The sequence below is a fragment of the Mustela lutreola genome, chromosome 16, assembly GCF_030435805.1.
Source record: "Mustela lutreola isolate mMusLut2 chromosome 16, mMusLut2.pri, whole genome shotgun sequence".
In the NCBI taxonomy this organism is placed as follows: Eukaryota; Metazoa; Chordata; class Mammalia; order Carnivora; family Mustelidae; genus Mustela; species Mustela lutreola.
Window position 1 is genome coordinate 32,536,322 of NC_081305.1, and position 16,165 is coordinate 32,552,486.

Consider the following 16,165-nt stretch of genomic DNA (forward strand, 5'->3'; position numbering starts at 1 on the left):
CATCGCTATCTTTGGCTAGGACCCGGGCAGGAGAAAAAAAATAGCATCTTAAAGGGTCTCCTATTCCGAGACTGGCACTAAAAAGGCTAAAAACACATAGTAATGCCATCTCTGTACAGAAAAACCTTTCTCATCAGTCTAAACAGGGTCGCCTTTAGAATTACAAGGTAATTTTCTTTAAGCAAGGTAATTACAAGGTAATTTTCTTTTCTTTTCTTCAAGTTTTACATAAAGGCTCATACCAGAGGTTTTGAAGATAAATGAAAGCACAAGGCCTTTATTGAATTACAGATTATGAATAATAAGCCCAATGGTAAGCACTGGGGGCAGATGTGCGTAGAAAGGCAATTTATAAAATTTTCAAGGCAAACAATTGACATCTTTGAAGAAATCGTCGTTAGCTTAAAAAAAAAAAAAAAAAAAAAGCTTCCAGGTGTGCAATTCATTCATAGTTATCAGTAACTGGTGCCCAGCATATGACCTCAGGGAATGTCGAGATTTCATAAATCATTTGTATCAAATCTCTTTTTCTGGTAAATTCCTTAGTGTCTCTGCAGCGGTAACTAGACAAGATTGGAAATCTTTCAAGATGATTCAAACCTCCAGCACCTCACAGGAGTCCGCATTTCTTAACACAGTAGGCAATGCTAATCAGAGAAGGAAATAAATGAAAAGGTTATTAAAAACAAACACTGGCTTGCCAAACTTCTAAATACATATACGTCTATGTATATTCCGCTAAAAGATGTTTTTCTCGTCTGTTCACGTTTTCTATCCAGAAACTCCACGTTCACCGTTCACACTGTGCGGTAAGACGGTGCTCTTTGGTGACGAGAACAGTGAAGGCTGAGCTACTTGTCCTAAGTGTTTGGGTTATTTGAGAATCATAGTACTTTCAAAAGACTTTTTTTTTTTTTTAAGTTAATCTTTCAAATTTAAATATATAAAAAAAAATCAGAGAGGGATCTTAAATTCTGGAGATTTCAGTTTAGGGACAAAGAGATAAGCTATAAAAAACCGCAACCAGACTATAAAAGGTAATCATGAAAACGATTTAGGGCACAGCCATGGACTGCACAGAACCCAAGCTGAAAGGTGAGATAAGTGTGAACTCAAAAAAAAACAAAAAAAAAACAAAACAAAAAACCAAAAAACAAAAACCTGGCTGATAGCCAGTAAGTAATCTCAGTCTCTTTAGAAGGTACGACTGACTAATCTAGAAGAGACAAGCACTGAGTTAGCCGCACCAAGTAAGTTACTGGCTTCAGACAGTGCTTCTCCCTCCGTGACCTGCCCACCCCACGGTGCTGGTAAGGAACAGCTTGTGAGACTTCATCATCTATCGTTACTCCAGCATCTTTAAGGTAAAACAACACTCCTAGCAAATTCACCCAGACTGCTTAGGGGAGCCCCGGCCTTGTAGTCCCATAGAAGCTGCTGGAAGAACATGAGGACAAGACTGACTAGAACCACAGGGACCTCCTTTAAAATGCAAAGATAATGATGTGCAAATGCTAATAAACACTTGTGCTGAGATACACTAATCAAGAGATTTCCTGTTCTCATCTGCTGTTAGTGATAGGGCGAATGTTCCCCTCGGTAAATCTAGGAGATACCCAAGGTCTCAACTACCAAAGGAGATCCATTCATCCCCCCCCCCTTTCAATCTCTTGTATAGTGGGGCCTCCTTCTGGCTAGTAGACTATGGACTAGGTTACATTTAATAGGGCGTATACTTAAGTAGAAAAGTAAAGGCCAAATACTGAAAATCACAAAACCTGCATAAGAGCAAGACAAACATTAGCAGTGTATTAACTAAAAACAGCCCTTAAGTAAATATTTAATTCTGGATAGCAAGTAGATCAGCAGAGTTTAGAAGCAATTCTCCTGGTTAATAATGCTGTCAACATTTGATTTTTACAGCTGGTTAGGTCATCATCTTTGATGGCGGGAGGGTGGGGGAAGGTTGCTCGAGGCATGAAGTTAGATGGGAGAGAAACGGGCTTCTGGGTTACATCATTTTCGAGCCATGCAAATAACTCCCATGGTAAAATCTGACTGGTTTCTTAGTTATGTTCAATACCAAAGCAGCGTAAGCAGCGTATTGCAATTTGTTCTTTTAACGTCGATTCCGCCCTCCAATGTTTTGACAAGATACTCCTGAAACTCAGAAGCTGAGGCAAGACACAGCACTTTCGAGGAGCTGCTCTTAGACATCTTTGTTCCCACGGTGATGCTGCGTGGTTCTCTAAATATTTCACTAGATGAATTCTGTCACTGATGAAAATTATAATGAAGTGACTATTAAATATAACTTTCTACTCAATGAAGCTCAATAGTGCCATTTATGGAATGCTTTCCTCACCAAACAGTTGATGAGAATGTTGCTCTCCACTCATGGAAGCCGCTGAATGAGCTCGCAGAGCAAGAACTGATGGGCGAGAACGCGCTCTTCCCATCGTTAGCTGAACACCTCAGTACTTATCACAGCAAAATTGGGACTATCTTTTTTTATATGTTACCACTTAATTCCTGAAGTTATATGAGAAGCAACCAACCTCCCATGAACATTCCTACTGAAACAGCCAAGAAATCAACAGCATGTTACCATTGAAGGAACAGACCCACGTCCACCTATACTGCTCAGCGTTAAAATAAAATTGGCACGCAACCACAAACAGTAAGAAGGCCAATGCAACTTAACAGTCATACCTGATAATGGGCATTTCTAGGGGTTTCTACACAGCAGCCTTAATAACTGACTACATCCTAGCCAAGGGGGAGAGGTCTTTGCGGCAAGCAAGCGGCGGCAAGAGGGTCCCGCAGCTGACCGTGGCCATTCTCTTCTGGCCCGCCTACAGCTCTGGAAACCCCAAACGCTAGTCCACAGGGTAAGACAAGTACAGCTCACACTTACCATGTCATGGGGGAGGGAATGACAAAACACTTGGGAGGTATGAGACTTCAGAGGGGGAAAAAAAAAAAAAGAAAGAAAAAGACTATTAGTCATGCACACGCAGGCTTTTACCCTGGGAAGACTTCACCCAGGAGTACCTGGAGCCAAAGCAAATCATCCAAGTTGTAATGACAGGCTCAAAATGCACGTAAAGGTAAAACACACTGAAATGAGGACAAAATAGGCTACAATCAACTGTTGAAGCCCGGAGGGCAACCACACATCAGGCCAACAGATCACGAGACTGAAGTAAGGTTTGAAAACCACGTGCAACATCTCCCAACAAGACAAAGACACCAGAAACCAGGCACCTTCAATGGACAACTTAAAACTGGAGGGGGGAAAAATGCAGTTACTTTTGTCATCAAGACAAGCGCTCAGGTTTTGTGCGGACATGTCTACGACCTATCAGCACCTCTAGAACCGGCTGTGTGTTAGGACTTTTCAAGGAGTTTCGACACGGACCAGGTACGCACACACCCAACTGCCAGAGCAATGTCCCACAGTGCGTCAGAATTTGTCAGATCCCTCTCTACGAGGACGAGCAGAGGAAGGTTATGACTCATGAATATGGATGGACTGTAGTATTTAAATGACACGTTTCTGCTATCGTCACAGAATCTTTATAGGAAGTATCAGAACGCAAAAAAGAAAAAAAAGACAGGAGTCAAATAAGAGATGAAATGCACAAAAACAAATGAGCAGGCCAACTAAAAGTTCTTGAAAGTATTTTTACTTCAGATTGAAAAATGAACAGCTTCACGCTGTTCATTGCAAGATACACAGTATTCACAAATACAATGCTGGTCATTTGAGGATAAGGACACGCCTCAATTTCTCCTTCATGCTTTTTCTTTTAGAAAGATACTGTTTACCAAAAAGAAACTTCAGCAGTACAGGAAAAACTATTTTCCCAATAGATTTACGAAAACCTAAGATTCCCAATGGAATCAAGATTATCTTCCCGCTACCACCACCTTAATATAATCACATGCTTATTGGAACGCTAATATCTGCATCCTAAGAGTACATTTACTTTCAACAATGAGGGTGATTCTTAAAACAAAAGAGAAGAAAAAAAAACTTCAGTGTGGTAAATGTACCGATGGATCTCTGCAAGTATTAAGTGTCTGAGAAAGGCAGCTAATACTGGGTTTAATAGTATTTTATAAATAATTGTTCCCTTCGCGGTAAACATCAGTCTACACGTTCGCAAGAGTCCTAGAAATAAATACTGTGATTATGCACAATATGTTATGACAAACTAATTCCAAAGAACGAAAGCTCAACATCGTGATAAAAATTCTGATCAGAATAAAATGGGACTCGAAAATTTAAAACATTGTCAACATAACATCACATTTAAAATTTTCCACAGGTTTACACAAGCATTAGGAGTTTCCAGTTGTGGAACACATTTTTCCGTTGCGAATTAAAATACGAACAGATCGAAAAGTGTTAATTGCAGTGATGACATCAGTTTGGGTCTTACTTTAGCATTATTCTCTTTTTAAAAAGTCACACTAAGTGTCCATTAATGGTCTGATTGGTCTTTAGTATTTCATAAATGTATATAAAAGAAATTCCTAAAGCCAATAGTATTTTATATGTGTGTGTGCATGTGTGTACATGTATATACACACACGTATATGTATATATATACGTATCTATCAAAGAATCTCATTTCAGAAATGGCTATAATTAACAGAGCCACACACACTGATGCTAAACATAAGAGCTTTCACATTGAAAGAAAGCATTTTCAGAAATGTCACTTACATCCTATTATATTCAATATTCCCGAGTTTCAAACTCAGCATGTGATGGATAACAGAATTACACATCTCATTGGCGCTCAAAGCGGACCACAACCAAAATTTACAGTAGGATTGAAACAAGCCAATGTTTTAAAAAGTTTTAATTAAAGATAACAATTCCATGGAAGGAGAGGATAAAGAATGGGATGACAAGAAGTATTTGGTCTTAATAAGGCAATACAAAATAGATCCATTATCAAAGACCATTTAATTTTTAAAGATCAACAATACCAAAAGCATAAAGTGGAGTATAAGAAAATAGTTTTTTATAAGTATGATTTAATTAAAGCTGTTTACAGTTATTCTCTCCCACAGTAGTTAAGCATGGATTTAAAAAAGAAGAAGAGATGAGAAAAACAAGCGCGCGCAGTACACAGGTTAGAGGAGCTAGCATGCAAAGTCTGTGGAACTCGGGGAGTCACTGCCACAGCAACGGGACCGGACGTGGGTGGCTTTTTTTTTTTTTTTTTCTATTAGGAAGAAAAACAAAAGAAAACAAAAAGACTGCAAAGGAAACAAACACAAAGTCATGTAATTGCCCATTGCCCAAGACGACAGCACTATAGAAAAACAGTTGCAAGGTAATTCTTAGAGATGACTAGAGATTTTTCAGTGTTTACACAAAAGTACATAGTACATATTTTTTTTTTTTTTTTTTTTTTTACAAAATAAAACGTCATTTGCCACCATAAACCTTTTCTTTAGAGAGGAAAAATTTTTGCAGCAGGTCACAAGGGTTCTAGTAAGTCATTTCAATGCTGAGGAAAACAAATTGAGTAATAGAACTAATCACTTCCCTATATATGGATGTTAAGATGACAAGTCAGATTATTTTTCAAACTAATCCTGAGAAAAATCTGTTTACAATTTAAACAGTAATGTTATGTAAAAAGTATTAACAAATCCACTATTACAAATATCAATTTCCTATATGGTCATCTATATATACACACAATAAAATGGTAAATATATGCAAAAATATTAAAAAAAAAAAAAGAAAACATGCACAGATCACTTTCCCCTTTGGAATCTGGACTTCCTATGAGATAATTTTGTTTTCTTTCCCCACCCCATCCTCTGAAATCGGTTTTTTGTTTCTATCACCCTACCCACACTGAATACTATTCCCTATAACTCTGCATAAAGCCAATGAGAAATAGATTTATTTTACATTCAAGCTTTAAATCTTAAAATGACCCTGTTGTAGCATATGACTTATCAAATGAGCAGCCTTTTTTTTTTTTCCCCCTTTTTTGCTTGCTTTTTGTTTTTGCAGTTGTCAGTCTTCATGATCCATTCCGTGGCGAGCTGGGAAAAAACGCAGTTGCTAAATCAGAGTCTGAACAGTGTAAGGCTCCCGAATGCCAGGAGTCCCTATCCAACTGTCCTGAGCATGAGATCATTGCACACAGAAGACAGTCCATCGTACAACGCCGACTATCTACAAAGGTCTGAGAGGGGGGCATCCCTCTTGTGTTTCCTCTTTTTGCCATGGTAATACTGATTATTTGATTTGCCTTGATGCTGTTTGTTTGTCATCAAGGAACCATGGCTTGTTTGAGTTGTACCTTGGAAGCCTTTGCTGGAAGAACGAAAGAGCCTTGCTGATCCATGCTGCAGAGAAACAAAATGGTCAAAGAGACATCAGTCTTGTGGATTCAACAGACCGTCGCTAAGACCTGACTTGGGGCGCTTTCAACACGAGGAATATGCTGACTTATCTAGTAGAAAATGATGCTACAGCGGTTCACACTCTTGAGCTCTAACACTTACTGAAAATACTGGAATATTGCCTTGACTTCCTAACAGAGGGCATGGAATGTTAACACTTTTCTCAAGGAACCTACCCACCAATGCAGCACATAATAAATGGCATTCCTGGAAGAAGCCCTTAGACACACAGGTGCACTGCCCCATCAGTGGTCGTCACGCCTAGCAGCCCCTTCCCTGCTGTCACTTTAACTGCCATTTCTAAATGGATCTGGGTTTGGTGCACATGATGAGGGCTGTAGAGGTACACTGGATTCTGCGTCAGCTCACACAGGAGGTGATGAACGTTAAGAACCCATCTCTACTGCCTAGAGGTCTTCCGCAGGGTCCCCGGGGCACTGAGGGTCAGAGCCCAGTAGGAGATAGCTCCTTTCTTCATGTTGATTCATTCTTCACGATCAACAAAATTTTAGGCAACTACAAAACTGAAAATAGAGTATTTTCTGTGGCCTTTTTAAGTCAAAGCTGACAGGCACTGAACGACCATGGTTGACTACTGCCTGATCATTTCAACACAAGCAACTAGGTACTGAGCGTTAAAATATAAAAAAGGATGTTACTCCCAGATATGCACGACATTGCCGAGAGATCATGCACAAGCTTCATAGGAGCTCACCTCAAGTACAAGTCAATCTTTTAATGACTCAATGAAATTTTTTTAAATGCTGAATCTGCAAAAAGGTGGGTTGGCGGGGACACCTTATAAGGACAAGTCACTGAATTCCCATCAGAGGTTTACATTACAAGGGTGTCTCATGACGATCTTCAGGACATCCTATTACTAGAAGCACTGTGCTGTGGAACTTCTTAGAAAAACCAGGTTTGTCCCTTAAACATGGAGTTTTCTTCAAACCCATGATGTATGTGTGTATATATATATATATATGTCTATCTTCCATGTAACATACAGAAATTCATGTGTAAGAAGTTCTAAATATTTTGTACTGAATACTAACGATCAAAACCGCACATTCCACACACCTGAGCTTTGTTGGTGCTGTTGGAGGTGGTAGTGGTTTGGGTGCTCTGCATTTTCCCAACTGCCTGAGAGGACTCCAAGGACACATCTTGCGACCCTACTCGGTTCCCCGTGGACGGACGGCAGAGCAGCTGTTTTGGGGTTTTGCACGGCGTCGCGTCGGAATCCTAACACAAGTCATACGAGTCATACGAGTTATAATGGGACATATTAATAATTTAGAAATTCAATATTCAGGAGGATAAACAACACTGGCTAGGTACTCTCGGGACTAAATTTAAACATCTGGGAGTTAAAGGAAGCCCCCTGAGGAATTTATAAAATTAGCTGCTTAAGGTTTCCTTCTTCCACAAATTCCCCTCCAAACATTCAAAGTCGGTTACTTTATCAGAGAGTCTCTGTTCATTGCTAAATCTATTGCCATGCCCGACCTCGCTAACTGACCCTGAAGGGGCTCACAGAGGTCCAAGTTTATTTGCACAACTATTTATAGGAAATGAACCATGGTACCGTGGAAAGAACGTGGCAAAGACGAGGCCCTATGTCCTGACTCAACCAAAACCAAAACGATTGGTTCTGAAGTCTCAATTTCGGCGAGTCTGCAATAACCCATCAGTGAGGCCTCCAACCAACTCCCCCCCACCCCCGTGAGGGCCTTCCTGGAGACCATGGGCTGCACCCCACCTGTTTCTGGACTGCCTGGGCCTGGACTGCGCTACTTCTCCCCTCAGATCAACCCTTCCCCTCCACGCTCTACCCAGCGACACACACTCCTGGGCCCTAAGGCTCCCTCCTGAGGCCGTCTCTGTCCCCACCCTGCTGCATCTGGAACCTCCCGCTCAGAGGCCTCCTGTACAGCTCTGCTCTGGGAACCAGAGGCACACAGGAGACTGCCACGTGAGGATTCCTGACTCCACCAGGACACGTGTCATCAACAACAGCATAAAATCACGTCCCTTCCATATTTAGACTATTACTCTTTATATCATACACTAATAAAGTCAAAATTCAAGTAATGGGTAAACCCATTTTATATTTCAATTAAGTAAACTCAAAATTAACCATGATGAGGAAAACTGTAGGTATAACTGATCCTAAAAATTCAATCAGGGCTGGAGTCAGATAGTAGAGGCGCGGCTGCCGGGGGGCTGCGGGGAAGGAGGAATCGTCAGGGGCTGCTACCAGGTTTCTCTCTGGATAACGGCCATGTCCCGGACTTAGTGAATACAGTATTTCTGTGAATACACTGAAATACACTAAAAACCACCGAACTACACATTTTAAAACAGTGAACTTCATGTGAATTATATCTCAATTTTTGAAACTTCCATCAAGAAGCTCAAAAACAGGGACGCCTGGGTGGCTCAGTTGGTTAAGAGGCTGCCTTAACCAATCATGCCGGCTTAGGTCATGATCCCGGCGTCCTGGGATTGAGTCCCACATCGGGTTCCTTGCTGGGCAGGGAGCCTGCTTCTCCCTCTGCCTCTGCCTGCCACTCTGTCTGCCTGTGTTCACTCTTATCTCTCTCTGACAAATAAATAAATAAAATCTTAAAAAAAAAAAAAAAAAAAGCAGCAGCTCAAAAACATTACTGAGTGCTAGAAGCCTTACGCAAAAGAGTATACGCTGTAATCATTCTGCTCGTGAAATTCTGGAACAGGCGAAACCAACCCGGGGTATCAGAAAATCCTAGCAGCGGTTACTTCTGGGGTGGATGCGGGACTGACTGGAAAGCATCATGAAGCACTTCTCTGGGAGGACGGTAACAGCCTGTATCTTGTTATAGTTGGGGTTACACACGTGTATAGCGTGGTTAAGTACAATTAAGATTTCCTTGTGCATCGATTTTATATCAAAAGGAAAAACTACACAAATACTGAACTCTGGTCATGAGGAGCATGCCGTAGTACTTTGGGGGAAGTGTCTGTGATCTACTTTGAACCATACCAAAGAATAAGATGAATTAGTGGACAGAGGGATGAATGAACAGCTAGCTTCGTGATAAGCAAGGCACATGTTAATGGCAGAATCTAATGGGGATATACACGGACACTCGCTAAAATTCTTTCACTCTTGCCATACGCTTAAAAATTTCCATCCAGGGTGGGGGATGTGTATAATCAGTGAAGTTATTAAAATTTCCCAGTAGCAAATAAGAGAAGGAGATAGGCTTAGCCCTCTTGTCTAGAGTCACCCCCACAACAGAACTCCTAAGTGTCTAGGTTCAGAAAAGCCATCTTCTCATACTTACGACATCACTAGAGCTGGACTGTGTGGCAGAAGAGGAAGACACTGGACCTGATGAAGAGTTTGAAGAGTGTTTACTAAGAGATTCCGAAGTTTTACTTCTACATTTTCCAAGGGCTTCATTTTCTTCAGATAGATTATTATTACATTTATCTAACTGCTGAGTATCTACTATCAAGGTAACACCATTTCCTGAAAGAGTGGCAAAAGATTGGAAAACGTTTCTTCCCATTAAACACACACAACACAGAAAAGCCACTAATGCTCGGTGAATCGATCAACGAAAAGCTCTTACCATTGCACGAAGGCTCAGGCCTGTTCTGCAAGCCCCACTGCTTTGAGATCCAATCTCTGTACGTGGCAACTTCGTCGGTCACTCTAATTATTCTACCTAGTATGCTGCACATGTTCAAAGAAAAAGAAGAGGGTGTCATTAATTTGGAGATAAGCCACAATCAATTCTGACTCAACGGGCTGACTTTAGTTACGCCTTTACCTCTCTGTTTCGTTGTTGGGGTAGTACTTGGCTATTGGTGAGACAGCGTGACTCAAAACAACATAGGCATAATCGAAGGCCTGTTTCACCTGCATGGCCCCATATGAACTCCTTCCAACATCATTACCTTTAAAAGAAATGCATATAGAAGATAGTAAGCATGACCATTGCTTAGGAAGAACTAAATGCTCATGGGCCCCATTTCAGAAGAGCATGACAATTACTTTCCTGTTACAGTTGCACAAAGAAACTGGGCGGGCAGCTGTCCTCACAACTCCCCAGGCTCTGAACGTGTGTATCATGCAATATGTATGTTATGGCACAGAAATTGCCTAAATGCACCCGGGCCCAACAGGGACTATTCCACATAGTCATACAAACAAAAGGAGTTAACCCACTGCGCTCTCCTAAGAGTGAAACCAAGATATAAGCCGAGACATCCCTATCTTTTGTTTCTATTAGCTATCCAAATATCTCTGGTAAGAAATTTTAAGCAAGGACCATCTTGCTGAAAATCTTTGTGCCCTCTGGGTCGAGTAGCCCTCTGACAAACATCTCCTCAATGAATAAACACAAAGAACTATTAACGCTTATAATACGACAAATCAGCCAGAAAAGAGCCCCTGGGCAACTATCCTGTCTCTCAACTCCCTTTCCTTATCCATTTTCAAAGTTAGCAAATGATTAAAGGCATCTCCACTGAAGTCTGATAATGTAGAATCTAAATATTTTTACAGTTATAGTGAGAAAAAATATTGCCCAGAAAAACTAGGATACAAGCAAACAAACACAGCCCCACATAAGCAGGGAAAGGATCTTCCCATTGGTCCCTTTCAAGCCAATGGGAAGCTGGGAAAGGCACAGGAAGACCATGTAAAATTAGAAGATGAATGAAGGGGCCCAAAAGGCAATCAAATGGTCTCCTTGAGCCCTTCTGCTCATCATTTCTGACGTGTTTACCAGGCTCCCTGCCTCTGAGGACTTCAGAAACCTCACTGAAAGCCGTGGGTGACCAATGGCTGGAATCGGGGGCAATGAGGACACAACAAAGCAAAACGACGGCCTTCAGTCTGCTGAAGGCTGCAGATGCGCACAGGCCCCCACCCCGCCCCGCCCCAGCAGCTACTACCTATACCTACACTCCCTGGCCTCTCAGGGTCAGACGGATCCTACTCCCAACACACTGGGAGTATGAGGCGTGTTTTTCTGGGGTGTGCACGCGTACATGTGTGTTTTCGTACAAAAGATTTTGATGAAAAAGAATGAGTAAATCAGAAGTTAATCTTTCATTTTTCATCTAAAGAGAGGTTTTTCTTTGAAAGATGTGTTTATTTAAGTAATCTCTACACCCAACCTGGGGCTCGAACTCGCAACCCCAAGATCAAGAGTCGCATGCTCCAATGACTGAGCTGGCCAGGGGCTCCGCCTCTAAAGAGAGCTTGAAGTTCAATACGGACAACGCCCTTTCTTTGAATGCCCACAAATTTACCTAATTTCAATACCTGGTTGTAAAGGATCTTCAATATAAAGCATCGACGGCCTGTAGCCATCGAGCATATTTTTCTGTACTTCATCTTTGGCCACATATGAACCACCATCCTTTATCCGGATGCCAGTCTTTAAATAATTGAAGTGTCGTCCATATAATTCAAAAAATTCTATTAAGAGAACACCATAGTTTGTATTGGGGATGCAAGCATCTTCCCTGGGATGTAACTAAAACCAGGAAAAAAAAAAAAAAAAGAAATTACATTGGCTTTTCTCTAAATTATCAAGGTGGGGAGAATAAGTGACATCGTAACTTCACAAAAGAGCACTATCCTAATTTTAGTGAGGATAGCAGCTGACAGGGAAACGGAGGCACGGCGGCCATAAACTGCTGGTACAGACAACACGAAAGCCCATGGGTACACAACTGGGGGGCGACAATCTGTTTATAAGATTCAAGGCTGAATTTTATAGCTGCCCAACGGTGCTGACGGGGTTGACGGGGCCCAGCCCATCAGGGAAGCCATTCTGACTCACGAACAGAGTCGGGCAGTTGGAAACACTGTGCCCCATACACACAGTCACAGACAATGTTAAGACTTCAAAACTCACTCCACCCTGACAGCCCATCTCAATTCCAGCTGAACTTCTAAGGTTCGAGGTTTAGAAGTGATTCTTGATTTTCGCATTTATACTACTACTTACATGTATGGAAACCATGCCGTACCTACACATTAAAATCTGAGTGAGGATTCTTAAAACTACTCGAGCGTATGAGATTAAAAACAAAAAATTTCGTTCCTGGGATTTAAAAATACTTATTTGTTAAATTATAAAAAGGTACCCAGTTTAGAGGGAAAAGTCGTAAGTAATTAAGGGAAGCATTCCAATTAGAACTTGATTTCCATTTTCCCCCAAAATGATTCCAAATTGATCTATTTTATTTTGGTGTACACTAGGCATGGTATAATCAAACAACTTACCTGAAGGAAACTGACTGCCATTAAAAAGAGACTATATGAACCAATTCCACCTGTAAATACTTCATTAAGGTCCCTCTGTAATAAGAATTGTTTCAATACTAAAACCAAGTATGGTAATACAGGGTATTTCTGAAAAAGAAAATTATATTTTCAGTGAATTCCTAGTTCAGTAATTGTGCTAAAGCATTATCAGGAGCATAAACTGGTCCTTATATTACAAACTTTCGTGGAGATATCCAATCCACTTAATTTTCTATTTTAAGAGCAAGCTAGAAAAAAAATAAGCTGTGAGTAATTAAGGATTTTCTCCTCACATCTAGAGATCTAAAACAGGCAGACGTAAATAACAGCATCAAGCACTCACTATGGGACAGACACACGAGCATCTATTTGAGGACACTCATTTATTACCATATTTATTACTACACTGCATATCTATTTCTCACTATATTATTGTCTATTACCATACGCTACTGACTTGTAAACAGGTAACAGAAACGGAACAGGACAAATTCTGAAGGTGTAAAACACAACACTAGTGGGAATGGAAGGAAGCACTTTCCTCAGGTGGCGCTCCGGCAAGCAGACCAGGGTTTCTGGATGATTGTGCACAGCCCCTGCCAAAGCAGGACATACCCTGACAAAGGACTACTGTGAAGGAAACTGGTCTGTGCTGACATGAAAACTTCTAAAAAGTATGAGAGGATGTGTATATAGCATGCCATTTTGTTAAAACTTTCAGGAGGATAATCATCAGAAACAACGTGCGGAGGAGGAGAGGGGTGGGTAGAAAAAGATAACAGAGTTCACAGAAACTTGAAAAATTTCTTGGAAAAACAAAAATTTCAATAGGATAAACAAGCCAAAAAGAAAGGCTGATGATGGCAAATCCCATGAAACTGATCTAAACCTAAGGTATAAAGTGACTCATTTTCCATTTTCCTTTGATATTGGTAAATTTTCTATCACGCATATTACTCTCAATTGAAAAAAAAAGGTTTCTTTGCTGGGAAAAAGAAAATTTCCACACACCTAACACCTCCAAAAGAGTGGGATTATGGATAATTTTTTCCTTTCTCTGCTTTCCTATACTCTACACACTTATACAAGAATATAATGTTTATAACACGATAAGGTAGTTACATTTTTTTCTTATAAAGAAACAAAAAACGTGAATCTGTAGAGTCCATAGAAGTATTTTGAGTGTTCAGAAAAGATATTCTATGTGAAGCAGTTAACGTTTCTTGAGAAACAGGCTGACATGTCTACGCATGAGAATGTTCTGAAGATGTTAACAACTTCTTCATGTCTTGGAAGAATGTGGGACAAATGAAAATAGACATTAAATCACCTCAAGACAAAGCAGGGAAACCTGCAAGAACTCCCTTACAGGAGACCTGGGGGCTCAGGATGTTCTCATCTAAACTCTTGAGAGATTAAAAGCAGACAAGAGGGATTATTCAGCACTTCAGCCCTTATGTCCCCTAAAAGGAAGAATCAAGAGCAGAGAAGTTCCTCAGAAGGTTTCCAAACCCTGGACTTGAAGTCACATTATAAATGACTGATTATTACAAGCAGATTCAAGGAAAGTAAGGCCACTGCACAGAAAAGCAGCACTGGTCAGCCATACACACATGAAAATGGCTTAGCAAGGCGTATCAGAACACTACTGCAATAGAACCTCCAAACAAAACTCCATTTCTCAGAGCTTCACTGAATCAACAGTACGAATTCTCTGACCTTGGTAAAATCTTTGATGAGGTCAGCTGCTCTCACGCCATTCTGTACATTAAAGCTGATATCAACTTTCACTTCAGTAAAAGAATCTGTTAATTTAATAATAGGTACCTAGAAAGAGAAGAAAGGCAAAATTAAAATACATGAACCTAATTGAACAACACAGTCGGGGGATGGAAAGGTTCCTAGACTTGAGGTCTCAGCCTCCTCATGAGGACACAAAAACCCTCGAGGGTCCCAAACACTGCATGCCACAGTTCACTTGGCCTATGGGTACTTTACATATTCAGCATTTAGCCCCACAGTGTCCTCTATCATTTCTACTGGCTGAGGATTTTGAAATCAGGTAAAAAAACCTTCAATATTCTGTGCTTTGGATAACAGTTTTCAACTCAGTATAACACCAAGACTTATGAACGTCAGGCCCATCAGCAAAATGTTCCTATGAGTAAACTGCTAGATTAGGTTAAGCACAATATTGGTCAGTTTTGCAACTAGCCTATAAAACAACCTACCAAGAGAAGACACAGAATTAGTCTCAAATTTTAAAAAAAGATCGAACGACTTATATGAGATATTAGAAATTCTTAAAAAAATTTTAAAAAGGCAAACCATAAGAGACTCTTTTTTTTTTTTAAGATTTTTTTTTTTTAAGAGATTTTATTTATTTATTTGACAGAGATCACAAGTAGGCAGAGAGAGGGGAGGAAGCAGGCTCCCTACTGAGCAGAGAGCCTGATGCGGGGCTCGATCCCAGGACTCTGGGATCATGACCTGAGCAGAAGGCAGAGGCTTTAATCCACTGAGCCGCCCAGGCGCCCCAAGAGACTCTTAACCATAGGAAATAAACTGAGGGTTGCTGGAAGAAAGGTGAGGCGGGTTGGTAACTGGGTGGTGGGCATATAAGGAGAGCATGTGATGTAACAAGCCCTGGGTAATATATGTAACTGATCAACCACTGAACTCTACCTCCAAAATTAATAATACACTGTATGTTAAATAATTGAACTTAATTTAAAAAAAGCTCTGGGGTGCCTGGCTGGCTCAGTCAAAAGAGTATGTGACTCTCTCTTTTTTTTTTTTTTAAGATTTTATTTATTCATTTGACAGAGATGACAAGTAGGCGGGGAAACAGGCAGAGAGAGATGGGGGGCGGGGGGGGGGGAAGCAGGCTCCCTGCTGAGTGGAAAGCCAGATGCAAGGCTTGATCCCAGGACCCGGAGATCAGGATCTGAGCCGAAGGCAGAGGCTTTAACCCACTGAGCCACCCAGGCGCCCCAAGAGTATGTGACTCTTGATCTCAGGGTTGTGAATTTGAGCCCCATGCTGGGTACAGAGATTACTTATATAGGTTTTTTGTTTTTTGTTTTTTTAAAGGCTCTATTTGCACCTTGTATTAGAAAACTCAGGCCAGCAAAATCTGTGTGCAGAACTGGGTTTCCAAATTGATAGCTTTTGGTAAGAAACAGTATGAGTTGTTTTTGAAAAGCTAACATACAAAACTCCAAACTTCTAAAATAGATACATTTATTTCTGTGATGAGCACCCACAAAAATTCTTTAATGGCCAATCTAGATCTAGTTAAAATATCAAGTTCTTCATCTATAAAATTTCCTTTACAGTTGACCCCTGAACAACACAAGATTCAACTGTGTGGCTGCACTTTTACACAATTTTATGCAATACTGTAAA

General features: G+C 40.7%; 1 protein-coding gene across 3 annotated transcripts in view; it reads right to left on the reverse strand.

The window, feature by feature from the left end:
* Positions 1-410: 410 nt before the first annotated feature.
* Positions 411-16,165, reverse strand: part of TENT4B (terminal nucleotidyltransferase 4B) — a 76,014-nt gene continuing 60,259 nt past the window's right edge. The window contains exons 5-13 of one of the 3 annotated variants that reach the window (XM_059151254.1): positions 14,477-14,584; positions 12,737-12,865; positions 11,768-11,981; positions 10,266-10,392; positions 10,065-10,168; positions 9,774-9,961; positions 7,525-7,689; positions 6,342-6,387; positions 411-647 (exon numbers count right to left, since the gene is read on the reverse strand). In XM_059151254.1, coding sequence (XP_059007237.1) covers positions 595-647; positions 6,342-6,387; positions 7,525-7,689; positions 9,774-9,961; positions 10,065-10,168; positions 10,266-10,392; positions 11,768-11,981; positions 12,737-12,865; positions 14,477-14,584 — 1,134 coding nt within the window. In that variant the 3' untranslated portion in view covers positions 411-594. Of the gene's footprint in view, positions 648-3,667; positions 6,388-7,524; positions 7,690-9,773; positions 9,962-10,064; positions 10,169-10,265; positions 10,393-11,767; positions 11,982-12,736; positions 12,866-14,476; positions 14,585-16,165 lie in introns of those variants that run through there. The other 2 variants (XM_059151255.1, XM_059151253.1) reach the window with 2 other exon arrangements.